We start from the raw sequence: 16,246 nt of genomic DNA on the forward strand, positions 1-16,246 counted from the left end.
GCGGGCGGAAGCAGCGCGCGAATCCAGTCGTAAAAGGCTCCCTCGCGCCACTTCCGGCCGGCTTCCGCAGACGGCCCTGGTGGGCGATCGTGAGGCGCCGGAGGACGTTCCCCGCGGCTGGAGCCATGGAGATGCCGCTGCCGCCTGATGGTGAGGCCCAGCCTGGGCTCGGAGGCTGTTTCTCTCTCCCCGGAATCCCCTGTTGGCCTACCTCGCCTCCCGGGGTCCCCGGGCCTAGGAGGGGGCGGGGCTCGGCCTCCGGGGTCCGCCTGCGGCCTCTCCCGCGGGTTCCCGCATTCTCGGCGCGCTTCTGGCCCCTATCGGGACCCGTACAAAGGCGGCCTTTCCCGGACCCACCCCTAGGGACCCCCGGCCCAGCAGACGCGGGCTGGGAAGACAAGGGCCCCCGAATTTGGGCGGTTCTCGCTGACGCCCCGCGTGGCCTTTTCTCCGTCCTCCAGACCAGGAGCTCCGAAATGTCATCGACAAACTGGCCCAGTTCGTGGCTCGGAATGGGCCCGAATTTGAAAAGATGACGATGGAGAAGCAGAAGGACAACCCAAAATTTTCGTTTCTGTTCGGAGGAGAGTTCTACAGTTACTATAAGTGCAAGTTGGCGCTGGAGCAGCAGCAGCGTGAGTTCTCTTGCTCTCCGGCCGTCCTCTCCAGCGATTCCTTTCTGATTCCATTTCGGGCTCTGCCACAGACCGCCTTTTTTTAGATCGCATGTTCTTCTGGGAATATGGATTAGCTCGGTCTTCACGGTCCCATTCGCTGTTCCCGGGGCTCTGCACCCGTGCGGCAGCTGGGTCCCAGTGTAATGGAGAACGGGGTTATCGATCCTTTTGCTGGGCTCCAGATCAGGGTTTACTCTTGTTTTGCAAACGTGATGACTGAGGTCAGGAAGGTAGTGACTGCTTCAGCCTTTTCCAGGGAGGAAGTAGTAGAAGCCAGATTGGGTGAGACCCTTGGGGCAAATACTGTCCAGCAAGGTTTTTGTGCATTTTAAGATGGTTGTAGCTTAGATCAAAAATGAGTTGTTTCGTAGGTATTAGTTCTTGGTATCAAAATTCCAACCCTCCTCTAAAAGAGCTTAAGATGGGGTTGGTTAACACAGTTGGTCTCTGAATAACAGATAATCACCAGGTAGTAAAGATCCCTGAACCCACATCTGCCCTGTTCAGTAGTGAATCCTTAGCTTCCAGATATGTTGTGTTCTAGATTGCCAAGTAGATGGACATTGAAAGGTGGATGCTCCCTGGACTACAAGTTCCCCGCGGCCAACTGGACCTTGTTTGGTCATTGTTGTGCCTAATAGGTAGCACGTAGTAGGTGTTCAATAAAGAGTTCATAGGACACAGCAAAGGTTCAATGGCTTGAACAAGCACAGTGTGTTTTGAGAGCGGAAAGAAACTGTGAGCAGCCCAGCATGGCCGGAGCTTTGATGTGTGTCGACAGGGTAGGGTTTGATCTGGAGTGGTAAATGCCAGGGAAAAGCTTGGGTTTTCTTCTTTAGTCTGGTGTTCTTCTGGTGCCTGTGTATGTTTGAGATGAGGGTGGAGGAGGTCTGTTGCCTGAAAATGTTGGGTTTTGTATGACTTGTATGGAGGACATACTGGAGGGAGCATTGAGTGGAGTCTAGGACCAGTTTGGTGGTAAAATCTGAATTAAGTTGGCAGGTCGAGTAGAGAATGTGGGCCTGGGGACAGTTGGGGTTAAAGGGAAGGGCCAGTTGGATATTGAAGCAGGTGGCATAATTGGGCAGGGGAGGACAGTGTTTTGGCTCCGGTTCCTGTGAGGTGAGAGATGCTTTCCCTGCAAGGGGAGCCTATTCCCATCCTGGAAGGTCAGAAATCAGGACCTTCTTGGGACGTGGTGCTATAATGGGGGATGGGGTGCTTCTGGCAGGGAATGGGGCTCAGAAAGTGTTTTATGTAGGTAACTGTTGCCATTAAAGTTCAAGTCATTTAGCTGATGGGAACTGACGAGACAAGTGTGTGCAGGCTGAGGAACACGCCTGAGGAGGGGTTGGGAGAGAGGGGACAAGAGATCAGGGTGCCTGGAGCCCAGAGAAGGAGGGATTCTTGGGGTGGCCAGAAGGGAGGGTGCAGAGCAGGGAGGGCTGGTTTGCCAAGGATTCAGGAATTCTGGAGGCTTTTGGGGAGCTCTTGAAGGGTTTCAAGACTGTGTTCTGGAGCAGGGTTAGCCACTGTGTAGCCCGCCCTTCACCCTTCAATCTGAGAAGATTGAGACCCTTGACTGCTCTAGCATGTTGCCCCACAGACTGTGGTAACAGACTGGTTTTTGTTTTTAACAATTTGTTGTGAAAAGTACAGTTTTGCACAGTAGAAACATGAACCATGAAATATCAAATTGCTTTAAAAGTGCCAAAACGCTCTCTTGGCATTTCTGTGCTTGTTTATAGTCTCGGTATCACCTGGGGTGCCTCTTGGACCACACTTAAGCAACGGTACTACAGCTGTGAGTGGGGGGGACAGGAGTGGACACAGCACAGGAAACCAGTTCCCAGGGTGATACAGGTGACAGCAGAGTTATGGTGGTGATGGCAGAGACATGGACAGGTTGGCATGTGATCTAGGGGAGTGCCTTGACTACAGTTTAGTATGAGCTGCAAGGAAGAGAGGTGTCTAGACTTTCTTGGCTTCAGGCTTGAGTATATGGACGTAGCTGTGCCAGCCACAGGTCAGGAGGGGGACTTTGGAAGGGGTAGAGCACAGGGTAAGGGGAAAGTGATGCCTATTTCAGGTGCCTGTGGAGAGCAGTGGGCTGTTTGGTCTGTAATGAGACCCAAAGCTTGAGGAACCCAGGATGACAGTGATAGTTTATGGGGTAGTAGGGTGCAGACTATAACTGCAGCCCCAGGAGTATATCATGTTTCCCTGGGGGCTTACTTGGAAAAGAGGACTTAGTTCACAAACTGGGCATAAGGGTCAGACAGAGGAAGGAGGGGCCGAGGAGACAGCCACACCAGCCACGTGAGACAAGGAGCTGAGATGAGGCGGTGGGGCTGAGTGAGGATGAGCTTTGGCTTTGGCTATGGGCGTGGGGTGGGCAGACAGAGCCAGTCCTCCATGGGTTGAGATCAAGGGGAGATGGAGAATTGTTAAGAGAAGTGGGTGGGGTGACGGGAATTTTGGGGTGTTTGTTTTGTTTTTTATGGCCTCACCTGTGGCAAATAGAAGTTTCCAGGCCAGCGATTGGATTTGAGCTGCAGCTGTGACCTATGCCACAGCTGTGGCAAGGCTAGATCCTTAACCCACAGGATTGAACCTGTGCCTCTGCCACAACCAGAGCTGCTGCAGTCGGATTCTTAACTCACTGCACCACAGTGGGAACTCCTGTGAAAAGGGAGTTTTTATGGATAGGAGACACGTGTGTGTTTAAATACTGCTGGGGAGGAGTCAGTAGAGAGAGAAAATGGAAGGAGAACTAGGGAACAGATTCCTAGGAGGGCAGAGTGGGTGAGATCTAGGGCACAAGTTAGGAGGTCATCCCCCCTGCCTCACACCTGAGCAGCGGTAGGGCCCCCTGTGATGAGCCCTGGGTGATACCTTCCACCCGCTGTCCCTTCTTTGGCTTTGTCAAAAGTCAGGGCCGCCTTAGGGTGGGACTCAGAAGGGCTCCAGCAGTGCATGGTCACACTCAGACTGGACAAGGCCCAAATGCTGAGAGGGGGTCTTCTTGTCCAGAGACCCTTCCCATCTCTTCTGATGAATGCAAGGCAGGAACCCACCCCATCCGGGATCCTGCCAGCAGGATGGACCATCCAATGCCACCTCCATCTGGATTGATCTTTTAAGGCAGAGGGGCCTCCTTCTCTGAATAGAGTCAGTGGAAGGAAGGCTAGGGGTGGGGTGTGGAGAGGCCACAGCATGTGTCTAGGGTGCCGCAGTCAGTCATCCAGAGGTCCAGTGGCTTTGATGTCTTGAAAGGGAAGAGTAGACTGGGGGCAGCAGACCTTGGAGTTTGCTGCTGCTGAGGAGGCTGGAGGTTGAGAGACCCCTTGGAGAGGCTGTTTCTCCAGCAGTGCCTTGGTCTCTGTTCAGCATTGGTTTAGGCCTAGCCAAGGTGTGGAGAGGGTGGTGAGGGATAGGCTCAGGCTTCCTCTGGCCCAAAGGACAGTGGGCAAAGCCAAACAGTGTTGGCTAGAGAGTGGTGAGGTCTCCAAGGAGAAGACGGGCAGGAAGGGGGTAGGTCAGATAGAAGCGGTCTCAGGCTAAGCACTGGGAGACTGGGGGCAGGCGTGGCCATGGTGCATTTCAGGGGTCCTCTTTATTGGGTGGTGAGTACAGGATGGGGAGCCATTGTGGCTTAGAGCTGCCCCAGAGGCAGCCAAGGGGACATCTGGACCCCGGCCACCTCCTCACAGAGTCCACCTCTCCTCCCCTCCTGCCAGTCATCTGCAAGCAGCAGGCCCCAGAGCTAGAGCCAGCTGCCGCCCTGCCACCCCTGCCGCAGCCCCCGCTGGCCCCTGCTGCGCCCATCCCACCAACGCAGGGCACCCCGTCCATGGACGAGCTTATCCAGCAGAGCCAATGGAACCTGCAGCAGCAGGAGCAGCACCTGCTGGCCCTCAGACAGGTATGGGCCCAGTCCTTCCCCCCACCAGTCCAGAGCCTGCCCCCCTTCCTCTCTCTTCCTGAGGTGGGTTCCCGGAGCTCACCCTCTGTGCCTCAGTTTTTGCATTGGTACCTTGGCGTTAATGATAGATGGCACTGCTGAGGAAGGGGACTCCTGTTGCCCAGGGCTTGGTGCATGACAGTTGTTATCCCTCCAGTGCTGCTAGCACCCATGTTGTGTTTAGCTCGACCCCTGATGCTGGACACTGAGGTTGCTTCTTATCCCAGTGAGATCATTGCACGAGCTCTAAAACACGCACACGCATTGTGCTAAGTGGATGCCAACAAATGGGGCCGCAAGTTAGAAATTGTGTGACAGAATGCCAGGTGGTGTCTGGTGCCATTGGCACCAGCCCTTGCTAGTTAGATTGCCCCAAGCTATTGTAGGGAAGGTCTTTTTTGTCCTAGTCCATCACAGTCTGATACTTTGGCCAGAGAATAGGATGAATTGATAGAAAAATGAAGTGAATAAAAAATAAAAAATGAAAAAAAAAGAATAAAAAATAAGAAGTCAAGATAGAAAGTTACTGTTGTATAACTTTAAAAAACACATATATATACATGTATATTCCAGAACACTCAACCTCAGTTTCCATACAGGGCTCATCACAGACTGGGCAGTCCAGCCTCGGCCAGCCCTGGGCTGACCGCTTGTCCCCCAGCAGCACTGGATCTTAGCCATGTCTCATTTTGCCAACCTAATGGGCAAAAGCCTGGTGGCGTCTTTTAATTTCCAGTTCCCTGATTGTTAGTGAGGTTGCTCTTTTACTGGACTGGTAACCATTTATATGTTCCCTCTATACTGTGTTCACTCCTGTTGCTCATGTTTCTTTCTTTTTTTGGTGAATCAATGTTCAGAGGTTCCTTGTTCCTCTGGGCCTTAATCTTTCTGTCCCCCAGAGAGACCATCTTCCCCTGTATCTTGTCTGACTTTATCCTTTGCCTGTTCTGCCTCCTGTGGCAGGACTCACAGATGCATGTCTTGGGCTTCTGGCATGAGGGATAGGTCAGACCTACTTGGGCTGGGGGCAGAACACTGATGTGCCAGCCTGGAAGGGCCCAGGGCCGAGACCTCTCCTAACGCAGTCTCGGTCCCACCTGGCCTCCCAGGAGCAGGTAACAGCGGCTGTGGCCCATGCAGTGGAGCAGCAGATGCAGAAGCTCCTGGAGGAGACCCAGCTGGACATGAATGAGTTTGACAACCTGCTGCAGCCCATCATTGACACCTGCACTAAAGACGCCATCTCGGTGAGAACAGGGGAGGCGTTCCTAGAACTTGCTACTCCCTTCTGGGGCCAGGGCTACTCTAAAGGCATTCTGTCTCCTTTCCCCACTTTTCCCTCTGGAGCACTTCCCTGGGCTTCCTCCAACCAAGAAAGAGACAGAAGGTGGGCAGAGGTGACAGGGTTTGCGCACACTTTCAGCCCAGGGAGGCCTGGCCCCTCTTACCCACTGCCCCGGCTTTGCAGGCGGGGAAGAACTGGATGTTCAGCAATGCCAAGTCCCCGCCCCACTGTGAGCTGATGGCGGGCCACCTCCGGAACCGCATCACGGCCGACGGAGCACACTTTGAGCTGCGGCTGCACCTCATCTACTTGATCAATGATGTCCTGCATCACTGGTGAGGGCCCCGCCAGCTCCACCCTCCCTCCTGCTCCCTCTCCTTCTCCTGGCCACTGCTCTGCAGTCGGTAGTCTGGCCTGTCCTGGGACTGGGGATCACTCTTCCAAAGTCCCTGGGGGAGGGTCAGTCTCAGCCACAAATTCTCCATCAGGAGGACACTCATCCCCCACAGCTTGGCCCCTACCCAGACCCCTCATCCCCCCTGGGGCCACTGACCTCTCGCTCCTTGTTCTCCTCAGGGCAGCTTCTGATGTTTTTCAGTGTCTGTCAGCTGCCAGCTCCCTTTCCCTGACCTACACACCCGTCCAGTCACTTGATTCTGCTTTAGGAATCTTCCCGTAGGGTCCCCTTGGCTAGACCTCTGTTCCACTCCACCGAGAAGGGCCCCCACCTCCCTAGCTCTCCCAAGACAGGAAGGTCCTACTTCCGCATGGTCTCTTTGGCACCTAATGACAAAAGTTAATTTAAGAAACCAGGTGCCTGGGCCAGAGACAGGCAGAAGCATGCGGTGCTAGCAAGGCTAGTGTGTCGCTGTGAAGACTGGCTGCCACATTTGGCTTTGAACTTGGCTGGCCGAAGGGAGGGCTCCCATGAGGGCAACAGAATCAGACCCAGGTCTTACCCTGTCTTCTGCCCACATGCAGCCGATGCCACCCCTCCCCGCTTCCTTTGCCACGCGGGTGGTTCCATTTTCTCGCTCAGCTCTCCCTGCGTCGCCTTCCCTTCTCTGCCATTGGGAAATAAGCAGCTGTCTGGAACCTTGTCTGCCCTCCTGTTCACCAGCCGCTCCGCTGACTAGGCAGCTCTGCAGAGGCGGCCCTGTTTCTGGCACTTCTCCAGCCATACTCTTCCTAAGCCTCAGTCTGTCTGGAAGCCCAGTGCCACTTGCCCTGTCCTCCTGGCCCGACTGTCCTCCCTCCCCTACCCCCGCTTCCCAGCCCCAGGCACTTGCTGCTCTCCGGTGAGCTCTGCGAGGGGAGAGGTTCCAGCTGTCCACCCTCCTTCCCATGTCCTCCCCTGGGATGGGATGTGCTGTCCAGACTCTGCCACTTCAGTGCACAGCCACAGGGGCCTCCACACCCATTTATTTACAGAGCCCCCCCAGAGGCCAGGCCTCAGGCTCCTAGGCAGCTGGCAGGTCACATATTCCCTTTGCTTCCTGGAAAGCAGGGTCTTAGGTTTCCTGTGTGGAGGGGGTGACAGTGCTGAGCGAGGCTAGGTGGACAGGGCCCTGAGCCCACAACAGCCGTGGCTCGGTCTTTGTGGACAGCCTCTACCTGTCTATCCTCAAGCCCCCTTGAGACAGAAGGGTTATCTTACTGATGAGGGGACCAGGGTGACAGATTTTGCTGTGAAGGTCCCCAGGCTGTGTTCTTTCCCTCCTCCCATTGCCATGGATCTGTCACTTGGGCCCAGGCGCCAGCACAGGTCTTGTGGGGGGCTCAGCCCTTGTCCCGGCTGGGTTGGGGGCCCATTTCCCGAAAAGGCAGAGGGTGCTGTGGCTGGAGCCGCGATGGTAACGGGCGCGTGGCCGGGTCCCGCCCCAGGGCCCTGACGCGCGGAAGGTCTCTCCCTCACAGCCAGCGCAAGCAGGCCAGGGAGCTGCTGGCCGCCCTGCAGAAGGTCGTGGTGCCCATCTACTGTACTAGCTTCTTGGCTGTGGAGGAGGACAAGCAGCAGAAGATCGCCCGGGTACATGGGGCAGCCGGAAGGGGCAGGGGAGGTGGGCGAGGGCTTCTCAGGGCGCTTGTTTTCCCCCTGACGCGGCCTCTCCCTCCTCCCCCACATCCAGCTACTGCAGCTCTGGGAGAAGAATGGCTACTTTGACGACTCCATCATCCAACAGTTACAGAGCCCAGCCCTGGGGCTCGGCCAGTACCAGGTGAGTGCCACCACCATTGGCATGGCTCCCTGGGGCCAGGGTGGGTGCCCCTGGAGTGTGTGGCCACTGCCACCCCAGCACCTTCCCAGAAGTCATGGGACCTGGTTTCCCCACCCAGGCTGGGAGCCGCCAGTGGCGTGGTGACCTCAAAAATTCTAGGAGTTTCCATCTGTGGCTCAGTGGTTAGCGGACCCAACTAACATCCATGAGGACATGGGTTCAATCCCTGACCTTGCTCAGTGGCTTAAGGATCCTGCGTTGCCATGAGCTGTGGTGTAGGTTGCAGATGTGGCTTGGATCCATTGTTGCTGTGGCTGTGGTGTAGGCCGGCAGCTACAGATCCGATTGGACCCCTAGCCTGGGAACCTCCATATGCCGTGGGCACAGCCCTGAAGACGAAAAAGACCCCCCCCCCAAAAAAAAGAAAAATTCTGGTAGCTTTTTCCTAACTGGGCTCCCAGGTGTGCCCCTGGGTTGGTAGTGGGAGGTGGGTCTGAGGAGCGGCTTCCGGGGACGCCCCCAACCCACCCAATCTAGAGCCAGTGAGTCCTTTCTAGGTGAGCCCACCAGACTTATGACCAGGTTGTCTGGTTTAGGTACTCCTCTTTGTAGTGTCTTTGGCCTGTTTGCTCTGGTCCTCCATGCACGATGGGAGTGTGAGGAAACCCCAGTGTAATCTGGGCTGCCACAGTCATCGTGTCACCTGTGACCCCTGTGCACACATCTGCACCTGTGACCCCTGTGCACAGTCATCGTGTCACCTGTGACCCCTGTGCACACATCTGCTTCTGAGGGGGCGCTTGCTCAGAGGACAGGGTCGCAGGGCAGGAAAGGAGGGCTGGCTCTCCTTGGTCACCTCTGCTTTGGCCCTGGCATCGCTACCCCATCTACAGCTGCTAGGATAAAAGGCACAGCTCACACCCCATTTTCTCAGGCCAGAGGATGTTGTCATCTTGTAAAGGTCTGATTGACCATCAGAAGCTCTGTGTTGATTGTGTCCTCTGTCATGTTTCTGACATGCACCTTCCCCCACAGGGGAGAAGCTTTCATGCTCAGAAAAGCAAACAAGGGGAGTTCCCGTCGTGGCTCAGTGGTTAACGAATCCAACTAGGAACCATGAAGTTGCGGGTTAGATCCCTGGCCTTGCTCAGTGGGTTAAGGATCCGGCGTTGCCGTGAGCTGTGCTGTAGGTTGCAGATGTGGCTCAGATCCCATGTTGCTGTGGCTCTGGCGAAGGCCGGTGGCTACAGCTCCGATGAGATCCCTAGCCTGGGAACCTCCGTATGCCACAGGAGCGGCCCAAGAAATGGCAAAAAGACAAAAAAAAAAAAAGCAAACAAGGGAAGTGCATTTCAGACTTGCGCTAAATTTTACCCACTTTTTAAAATTGCTAAATAAAAGACAGGCTCATACCACAGTGACATTCACTGCATTTCTCCTCTTGAGTTGGTGGTAGCAGCCGCCCTAGTCCTTTTCGCTGAATTTTTCTCTGATCCTTAGATTTAGGTCCCATTATTGTCCCATTTTACAGATGAGGAAATTGAGGCTCCAGGGAAGTTATGATGTGCTCAAAGCCATACAAAAGAAGTACAGCCTGTAGACATGTCCTAGGATGTTTGTCAGTGTTGGGATTTTAATGTCTTTGTGGCAGTCCAGGGCACAGCCATCCTTGTGAGGGAATTCTAAAGTGCCCTGCACTGAATGTCACCAAGTCTAACTAGACTGAGGTGTTCTGCGGTTGTCAATCCCTAATTGACTATTTTATGTGACAATCCCCTACCTGCACTGGGCCCCTGAGCCTTGCTGCCATTGGTAGCACCCTGACCTCTGGGTGCTCCTGGACATTGGTCCCTGGTGCTCCAGAAGGTCTGGGACTTGAGTCTCACATTCTGAGCACCGGCTGTCCTCTCCACCAGGCGACCCTCATCAATGAGTACTCCTCCGTGGTCCAGCCAGTGCAGCTGGCCTTCCAGCAGCAGATCCAGACCCTGAAGACACAGCACGAGGAGTTTGTCAATAGCCTGGCTCAGCAGCAGCAGCAGCAGCAGCAGCAGCAACAGCAGCAGATCCAGATGCCACAGATGGAGGCTGAAGTCAAGGCCACACCACCGCCACCTGCCCCACCCCCGGCCCCTGCGCCAGCCCCGGCCATCCCCCCAACCACCCAGCCTGGTACGCGGCTCCCTTGGCACCCACCCTCAGGAGGCAGCCTCCAGAGAGCAGTCTTCTTCCCCAGGAAGGGCTCTGGTTCTGTAGTCTCAGACCCAATCCCAGGAGCAGATTCTAATCTACTTACAAGCATCAGGCAGGTGATTTCACAGGTAAATGTACCAAACCCTTAGAACTGAGACAGTTCTATCCAGACCATCCCAGAGACTGCTAGTCAGGTCATTTTTTCCGAGGCTAGTATAGCTTATACCGGGTGGGTGTGGACGGGGAATTAAAAATATATAACTCAGTATCACTTCTGAACAGACAAGCAAAACACGAAATAAAGTCTTAACAGGTGAAATCTAGCAAAGTATTTAAAAGATAAGTCATGACCGAATAGGACATTGTCTCAGGATGGTTAAATATTAGAAAATCTAACAAAATCCTAGGTCAGATAGGAAGGAACGATCTTTCAGCTAGGTGCAAAAAGGGTATTTCCCTAAAATGCAGTGATGGTAAAAATTCCTGAGCAAACTAAAATCAATTTGGCAAAAGTAGTAAGAGCTCTCAAAGAGAAGGGTGTGTGTCCTGAGCAAGGTCAGTGCTCTTTTTCTGCTGCCTCCTGGAGGCGATGGCAGTTTTCAGTGGAGCCCAGAAGTGAGGGTTTATGGAAAATCAGGCCCAGCCTGGGTTGGCCCTGGGTGATGGCTGGAGCCCATTTCGGGTGGTGCCTCCTGCTGCCAAGGCCCTCTCTGACCCCTCTTGTGCCTGATTCTAGATGACAACAAGCCTCCCATCCAGATGCCTGGCACTTCCGAGTATGATGCCTCAGGAGGGGTCCAGGACCCTGCTGCCTCTGGCCCCCGGGGCCCGGGGCCCCATGACCAGATGCCACCTAACAAGCCCCCGTGGTTTGACCAGCCTCACCCTGTTGCTCCTTGGGGCCAACAGCAGGTATCTCTTAAGACTTGGTGTGGGGGCATGTGGGGCACACTTGGGACTAACTGGGTGGCAGGCAGGTGGGTGGTGGGCCTCTGTGAGTTGCTGGGCTTTTAGCGTCCCCTGGGAAAACGAGATAGTGCAGCAGGGCCGAGATAGTGCAGCGAGGGTGTAGCAAGAGAGTAATAGTCTTTCTGAGGTACAAGGACTGAGCTGCGGGGGAAAGGTAGCCTTGACATCCTTCCCTGGGCTCCTTAGTAACACGGGTACCCGTTTTCTTATGAATTTCACACTGTTAGGTACAGCAAGCTGATTGGTTTCCTTCCCTTTTTTAGCTAGTTTGATTAGCAAAGTGGCAACATTTTGTTACCCTAGAAAGAAGGGGCAGGTCAGAAATGCCAGTGTTTTCTGAGGCTGGGATGCTGGCCTACCCTCTGGGTTCCTTGGAGTTGGAAGCTTCTGGACCAGGGCAGGGGTCATCTCATCCAGTGTAGCATCACTGGAAGACAGCGTGCAGCTTGCTCTCTGCCCACTGGACCTGGTTAGGACATCCATGCCCAGCTCCAGGCATTTGCTTGCCCTAGGACTAGGTGTGGCGCTCCCTAGTGATCCTCTATGGAGGGGGTATAAGGACAGAAGGGAGATGGCTCTGGGCTGACAAGTGGGGAGTCATGGCTGTGAGTGCCGCCGCGCCCCACCACTCTCATTTTTATTTTCTTTTAACATTTTTTTGCTCTCTAAGACTGCACCTGCGGCACATGGAAGTTCCCAGTCAGGGGTTGAGTAGGAGCTACCGCTGCTGGCCTATACCACAGCTACGGCAGTGCAGGCTCTGAGCCTCATCTGCGACCCACACCACAGCTCATGGTAATGCCAGATCCTTAACCCACTGAGCGAGGCCGGGGATTGAACCCACATCCTCATACATACTAGTTGGGTTCTTTACCATTGAGCCACAATAGGAACTCCATTTTGTTTTGTTTTGTTTTTCACCCTCAGTTTTAAGACAAGAGATTTAACTTCACAAAGATATGCATCCCCACAAAGACAGGTTCCAGCTCTGGGTGCCGGCTGTGAGCCCTGCAGTGTTGGGCATTTTGTGGGTATCCTCTGATGTAGGGGCAGTTCTCCCCATTTTTTTGGTGTGGAAACAGACACCACTAGTGTCTCCTTGCTTGGTCTTTTTGGGGACTGGTGAGTTAGGTTCATGCCATGGGGCCTCACTGAAGGCCAGCAGTGTACCTGCACTGTGTAGTCCACAGAAACCACAGCCTGGCTTGCCCACGTGGTGTTGTGCACTTTTTTACACATTTTGAAATAGTTGCCATATTTAAAACCTGCTTGTTTGGTTTGTCTTGAGAGACGGAGGTGTGGTGGCCTGGGCCGGCCTCCCTGTACTTGTGGCCAGCGGAGCTAGCCAGCCCTCACTCCAGAAGTGGCCCTCTGGGCAGCCTCACCCAGACACACCCTGGCCCTGAGTTGGCTGGCAGGCCAGGCTTTTTAAGTCTTCAAAGCAGTGGCGGGGTGCGTACCAGAGCTCACTGACTTACAGAAGGATGTTTCCTGGTAATGGAGCAGACTCTTGAGACAAGGATCTGAGCGGGCAGGTGACCCCAGGGCACAGCGTAGGGGAGAGAAGTGAATCAAGCAAGGAAGGGGTGTCATCAGGGCAAGGTGTGGGCCCCATGGCTTGGCATCTCTGCACCCTGGGAGCTGTATACCCCCACATTGTCACACTGAGGGACTCGGGGGCTGGTGCAGGCACACCTCAGTGTCCTCCACGCATCAGAGTGAAGGTGGCAGTGCCCTCTGAGCTGTAGGCCTGTAGCTCCAGGCAGTGCTGGGCTGGGGCCCGGGCCGTTTCTGTGGCTGGAGACCAAAGTCAGCAGATGTCTGCCAAGTGCCCCGAGTGCCTGTTGTGGGCTGGCCTTATGTCCGCTCTTTGCCTTGCAGCCTCCCGAGCAGCCCCCCTACCCACACCACCAGGGTGGGCCACCCCACTGCCCGCCCTGGAACAACAGCCATGAGGGCATGTGGGGTGAGCAGCGTGGGGACCCCGGCTGGAACGGCCAGCGCGACGCCCCCTGGAACAGCCAGCCTGACCCCAACTGGAACAGCCAGTTTGAGGGCCCCTGGAACAACCAGCACGAGCAGCCGCCCTGGGGCGGGGGCCAGCGCGAGCCGCCTTTCCGCATGCAGCGGCCGCCGCACTTTCGCGGGCCCTTCCCACCCCACCAGCAGCACCCGCAGTTCAACCAGCCGCCACACCCCCACAACTTCAACCGCTTCCCGCCGCGCTTCATGCAGGATGACTTCCCCCCGAGGCACCCCTTCGAGCGGCCGCCCTACCCTCACCGCTTCGACTACCCCCAGGGGGACTTCCCAGCCGGTTAGTGCAAGGTCACCCTGGGGGGGTGGGGGGACCGTCCTCGGGGCAGTGAACACCGAGCATTTCCCTCTCCTGTCTGTCCCACCTTCCCTGGAAGGTCAGGTCCCTCACTGGAAGGGCCTAGAAAGAGGAACCTGACGGATCGACCTCCTCCTGGGCAGGCTGATGGCACTGCTCCAGCCTGGCGTTCCCCAAGCCAGGGTGATGGGCTGAGGGCCGTGGGGTGACAGAGAAGCAGCCCAGGCCCTCGGGAAAGTGGAGATGGGGCAGACTGGCCACTCTGGGCACTGGCCACATGCCAGGCTGGCCCTAGAGGTGTGAGGCCCCATTCCCACGTCCCACCCTGCAGAAGAGAAAGAACAGGGATTCTGAAAAGAAAAGGAAGGAAGTCCCCTTCCCCATGGGGGACAGGCAGGGCAGTGAGCAGAGCATTGAGTCCAAGCCCAGCTTGTGGTGCTGTTCCACATTCCTTGTCTTGCTGTTTTCAACAGCTTTTCTGTTAATTTCTTTGAAAGAATCTTTAGTTTTGTTGATAGGAGGGGAGTTGGCTCATGGCATGCAAAATTCCCAGGCCAGGGATCGAACCCCAGCCACAGCAATGACAACACCAGATCCTTAACCCACTGAACCACCAGGGAACTCCTGATTTGTGTTTTTAAAGAAATTGATAATTATGACTGTTTCTATATTTATCTTCAAGTCCATTCTTGACTGTAAGTTGAGCTTGGAGACCAGTAGCAGGTTTATCGTTTGTGTGAGTGTCCTGGGGCTGCTGTGCCATAGTGCTGCCAACTGGGTGGCTTCAGTAACAGGGAATCCTCTCGTGGTCAGTACGGGAGGCTGGAAGTCGAGATCGAGGTGTCCATGGGGTCACTTTCTCCTGACACTCTCCCTGTGTTTTCTCATGGTCTTCCCTCTGTGTGTGTCTATGTCTAAATCTCTTCTTATCAAGACACCAGTCGGTATTGGATCAGGGCCCACCCCTAGGACCTCATCTAAAATAGTCACCTCTTGGAGTTCCACTCATGGCACAGCAGGTTGGGGATCTGGCATTGTCTCTGAGGCAGTGTGGGTTTGATCCTCAGCCTGGTGCAGTGGGTGAAGGATCCGGCATTGTTGCAGCTGTGGCCTAGGTTGCATCTGAGGTTCAGGTTCAGTCCGTGGCTCGGGCACTTCCATATGCAAAGTGTGCTGCCAGAAAAAAAATAAAAAGTAAAAAAATTATAAAAACAAAGCAGTTGCCTCTTTGAGGCTCTGTTGTCAAATGCAGTGACATCCTGAGGGATTGGGGGGTGAATTTTCATGGGACACAGTTCAGCTCACACATTGCTGTTTGGAGGTTATATGAGTTCCCTTGTGGTTCCTCCTTTCACCTGTGAGGTCTGTCAGGTACTGCTGTGGGTGCAAGACAGGCCTCTCCAAGCCCTCGCTCCCCACCCAGAGCAGGGAGTGACACAGCTGGAGGGAAGGTGCTGGGCAAGGTTGCCCAGGAAGTGGGCGTGGGCATCCTGCCCCCATCTCTGAGCCCCTTTCTTCTGGTGCTTTTCAGATTTCAGCTGGGCTGTCAGCGCCGCCTGGCTCACAGCTTTCTGGCAGGCCTGAGACAAGTTTGTTTTGCAGAGATGGGACCCCCTCACCACCATCCCGGCCACCGCATGCCTCACCCTGGGATCAACGAGCACCCACCTTGGGGCGGGCCCCAGCACCCTGACTTCGGTCCTCCTCCCCACGGCTTCAACGGACAGCCCCCTCACATGCGGCGACAGGGCCCTCCCCACATCAACCATGACGACCCCAGCCTGGTCCCCAATGTGCCCTACTTCGATCTCCCTGCTGGGCTGATGGCCCCCCTCGTGAAGGTAATGTTGCCAAGTTGAGTGCCAGACTTAGCCACACACACTTGTGCTGAGTGCCCAGTCTCCCTAGGGTAAGTTTTCAGGTGGAACCCATTTCCCAGTTGGCTGCAAAGGCTGCTTCCCAGGGCCCTGTCCCTCTCGTTCCCGATGCCCCAGTAAACTTGACCAGCTAATTATGAGGAAGCATCTGAGCCAATGACACTGCCTCGCAGGCTCAGGTGTGGTCATGAGCCAGGCCCATGTCCCCTCTGCTCCTCCAAGCTTCCCTCCCAGGGCTGCAAGTGTGGTAGCTTGCTCAGGACAGGCTGGGTTGGGTGGGAGGTGTAGGTCTTCTTGGCCCTGGCCTTTGGAAGCCGCCTTGTATAGGGGCTGAGGACAGGGAGTGCTCAGAAAAGCAGAGGCCTCCATTTGAGGAGCAGGGAGAGCAAGACAGGAGAGGAGGTGAGGGGGAGCCAGGACTGGGACTCGGGACACTCTGGAGGCCACACTGGCTGTACTGGCCACTGTCATGCCCCATCCCCTCTGAGACACCAGCAGACTAGAAGTGAGAAGGATCAGGCTGGGGGCATGAAGAGCTGAGGCAGAGTGGCCACTGGGGCTGCCCTCAGACAGAGAAGGGCAGATAGCAGGGCCCCTGGGTGGGTGTCTGGGCAGACACTCATGCAGATGAGGGCATCTGGGATCCACGGTGTGTCTGAATGAACAGGGGTCTTTCCTTCACCTAAGCTTGGAGGCCATGTCTTCTGTGTGTTTTTGTAGAGGTAGA

The 16,246-nt window shown here is 55.3% G+C and overlaps 1 protein-coding gene across 2 annotated transcripts in view; it reads left to right on the forward strand.

Moving 5' to 3' along the window:
* Nucleotides 1-16,246, forward strand: part of CHERP (calcium homeostasis endoplasmic reticulum protein) — a 20,430-nt gene continuing 4,184 nt past the window's right edge. The window contains exons 1-11 of one of the 2 annotated variants that reach the window (XM_047776699.1): nt 1-150; nt 462-635; nt 4,418-4,602; nt 5,751-5,888; nt 6,110-6,261; nt 7,811-7,955; nt 8,056-8,145; nt 10,062-10,317; nt 11,075-11,250; nt 13,189-13,624; nt 15,245-15,483. In XM_047776699.1, the coding sequence (XP_047632655.1) occupies nt 126-150; nt 462-635; nt 4,418-4,602; nt 5,751-5,888; nt 6,110-6,261; nt 7,811-7,955; nt 8,056-8,145; nt 10,062-10,317; nt 11,075-11,250; nt 13,189-13,624; nt 15,245-15,483 (2,016 nt within the window). In that variant the 5' untranslated portion in view covers nt 1-125. The remainder of the gene's footprint in view (nt 151-461; nt 636-4,417; nt 4,603-5,750; nt 5,889-6,109; nt 6,262-7,810; nt 7,956-8,055; nt 8,146-10,061; nt 10,318-11,074; nt 11,251-13,188; nt 13,625-15,244; nt 15,484-16,246) is intronic. The other variant, XM_047776698.1, reaches the window with a different exon arrangement.

This window comes from Phacochoerus africanus, chromosome 4, assembly GCF_016906955.1.
Source record: "Phacochoerus africanus isolate WHEZ1 chromosome 4, ROS_Pafr_v1, whole genome shotgun sequence".
Lineage (NCBI taxonomy): Eukaryota > Metazoa > Chordata > Mammalia > Artiodactyla > Suidae > Phacochoerus > Phacochoerus africanus.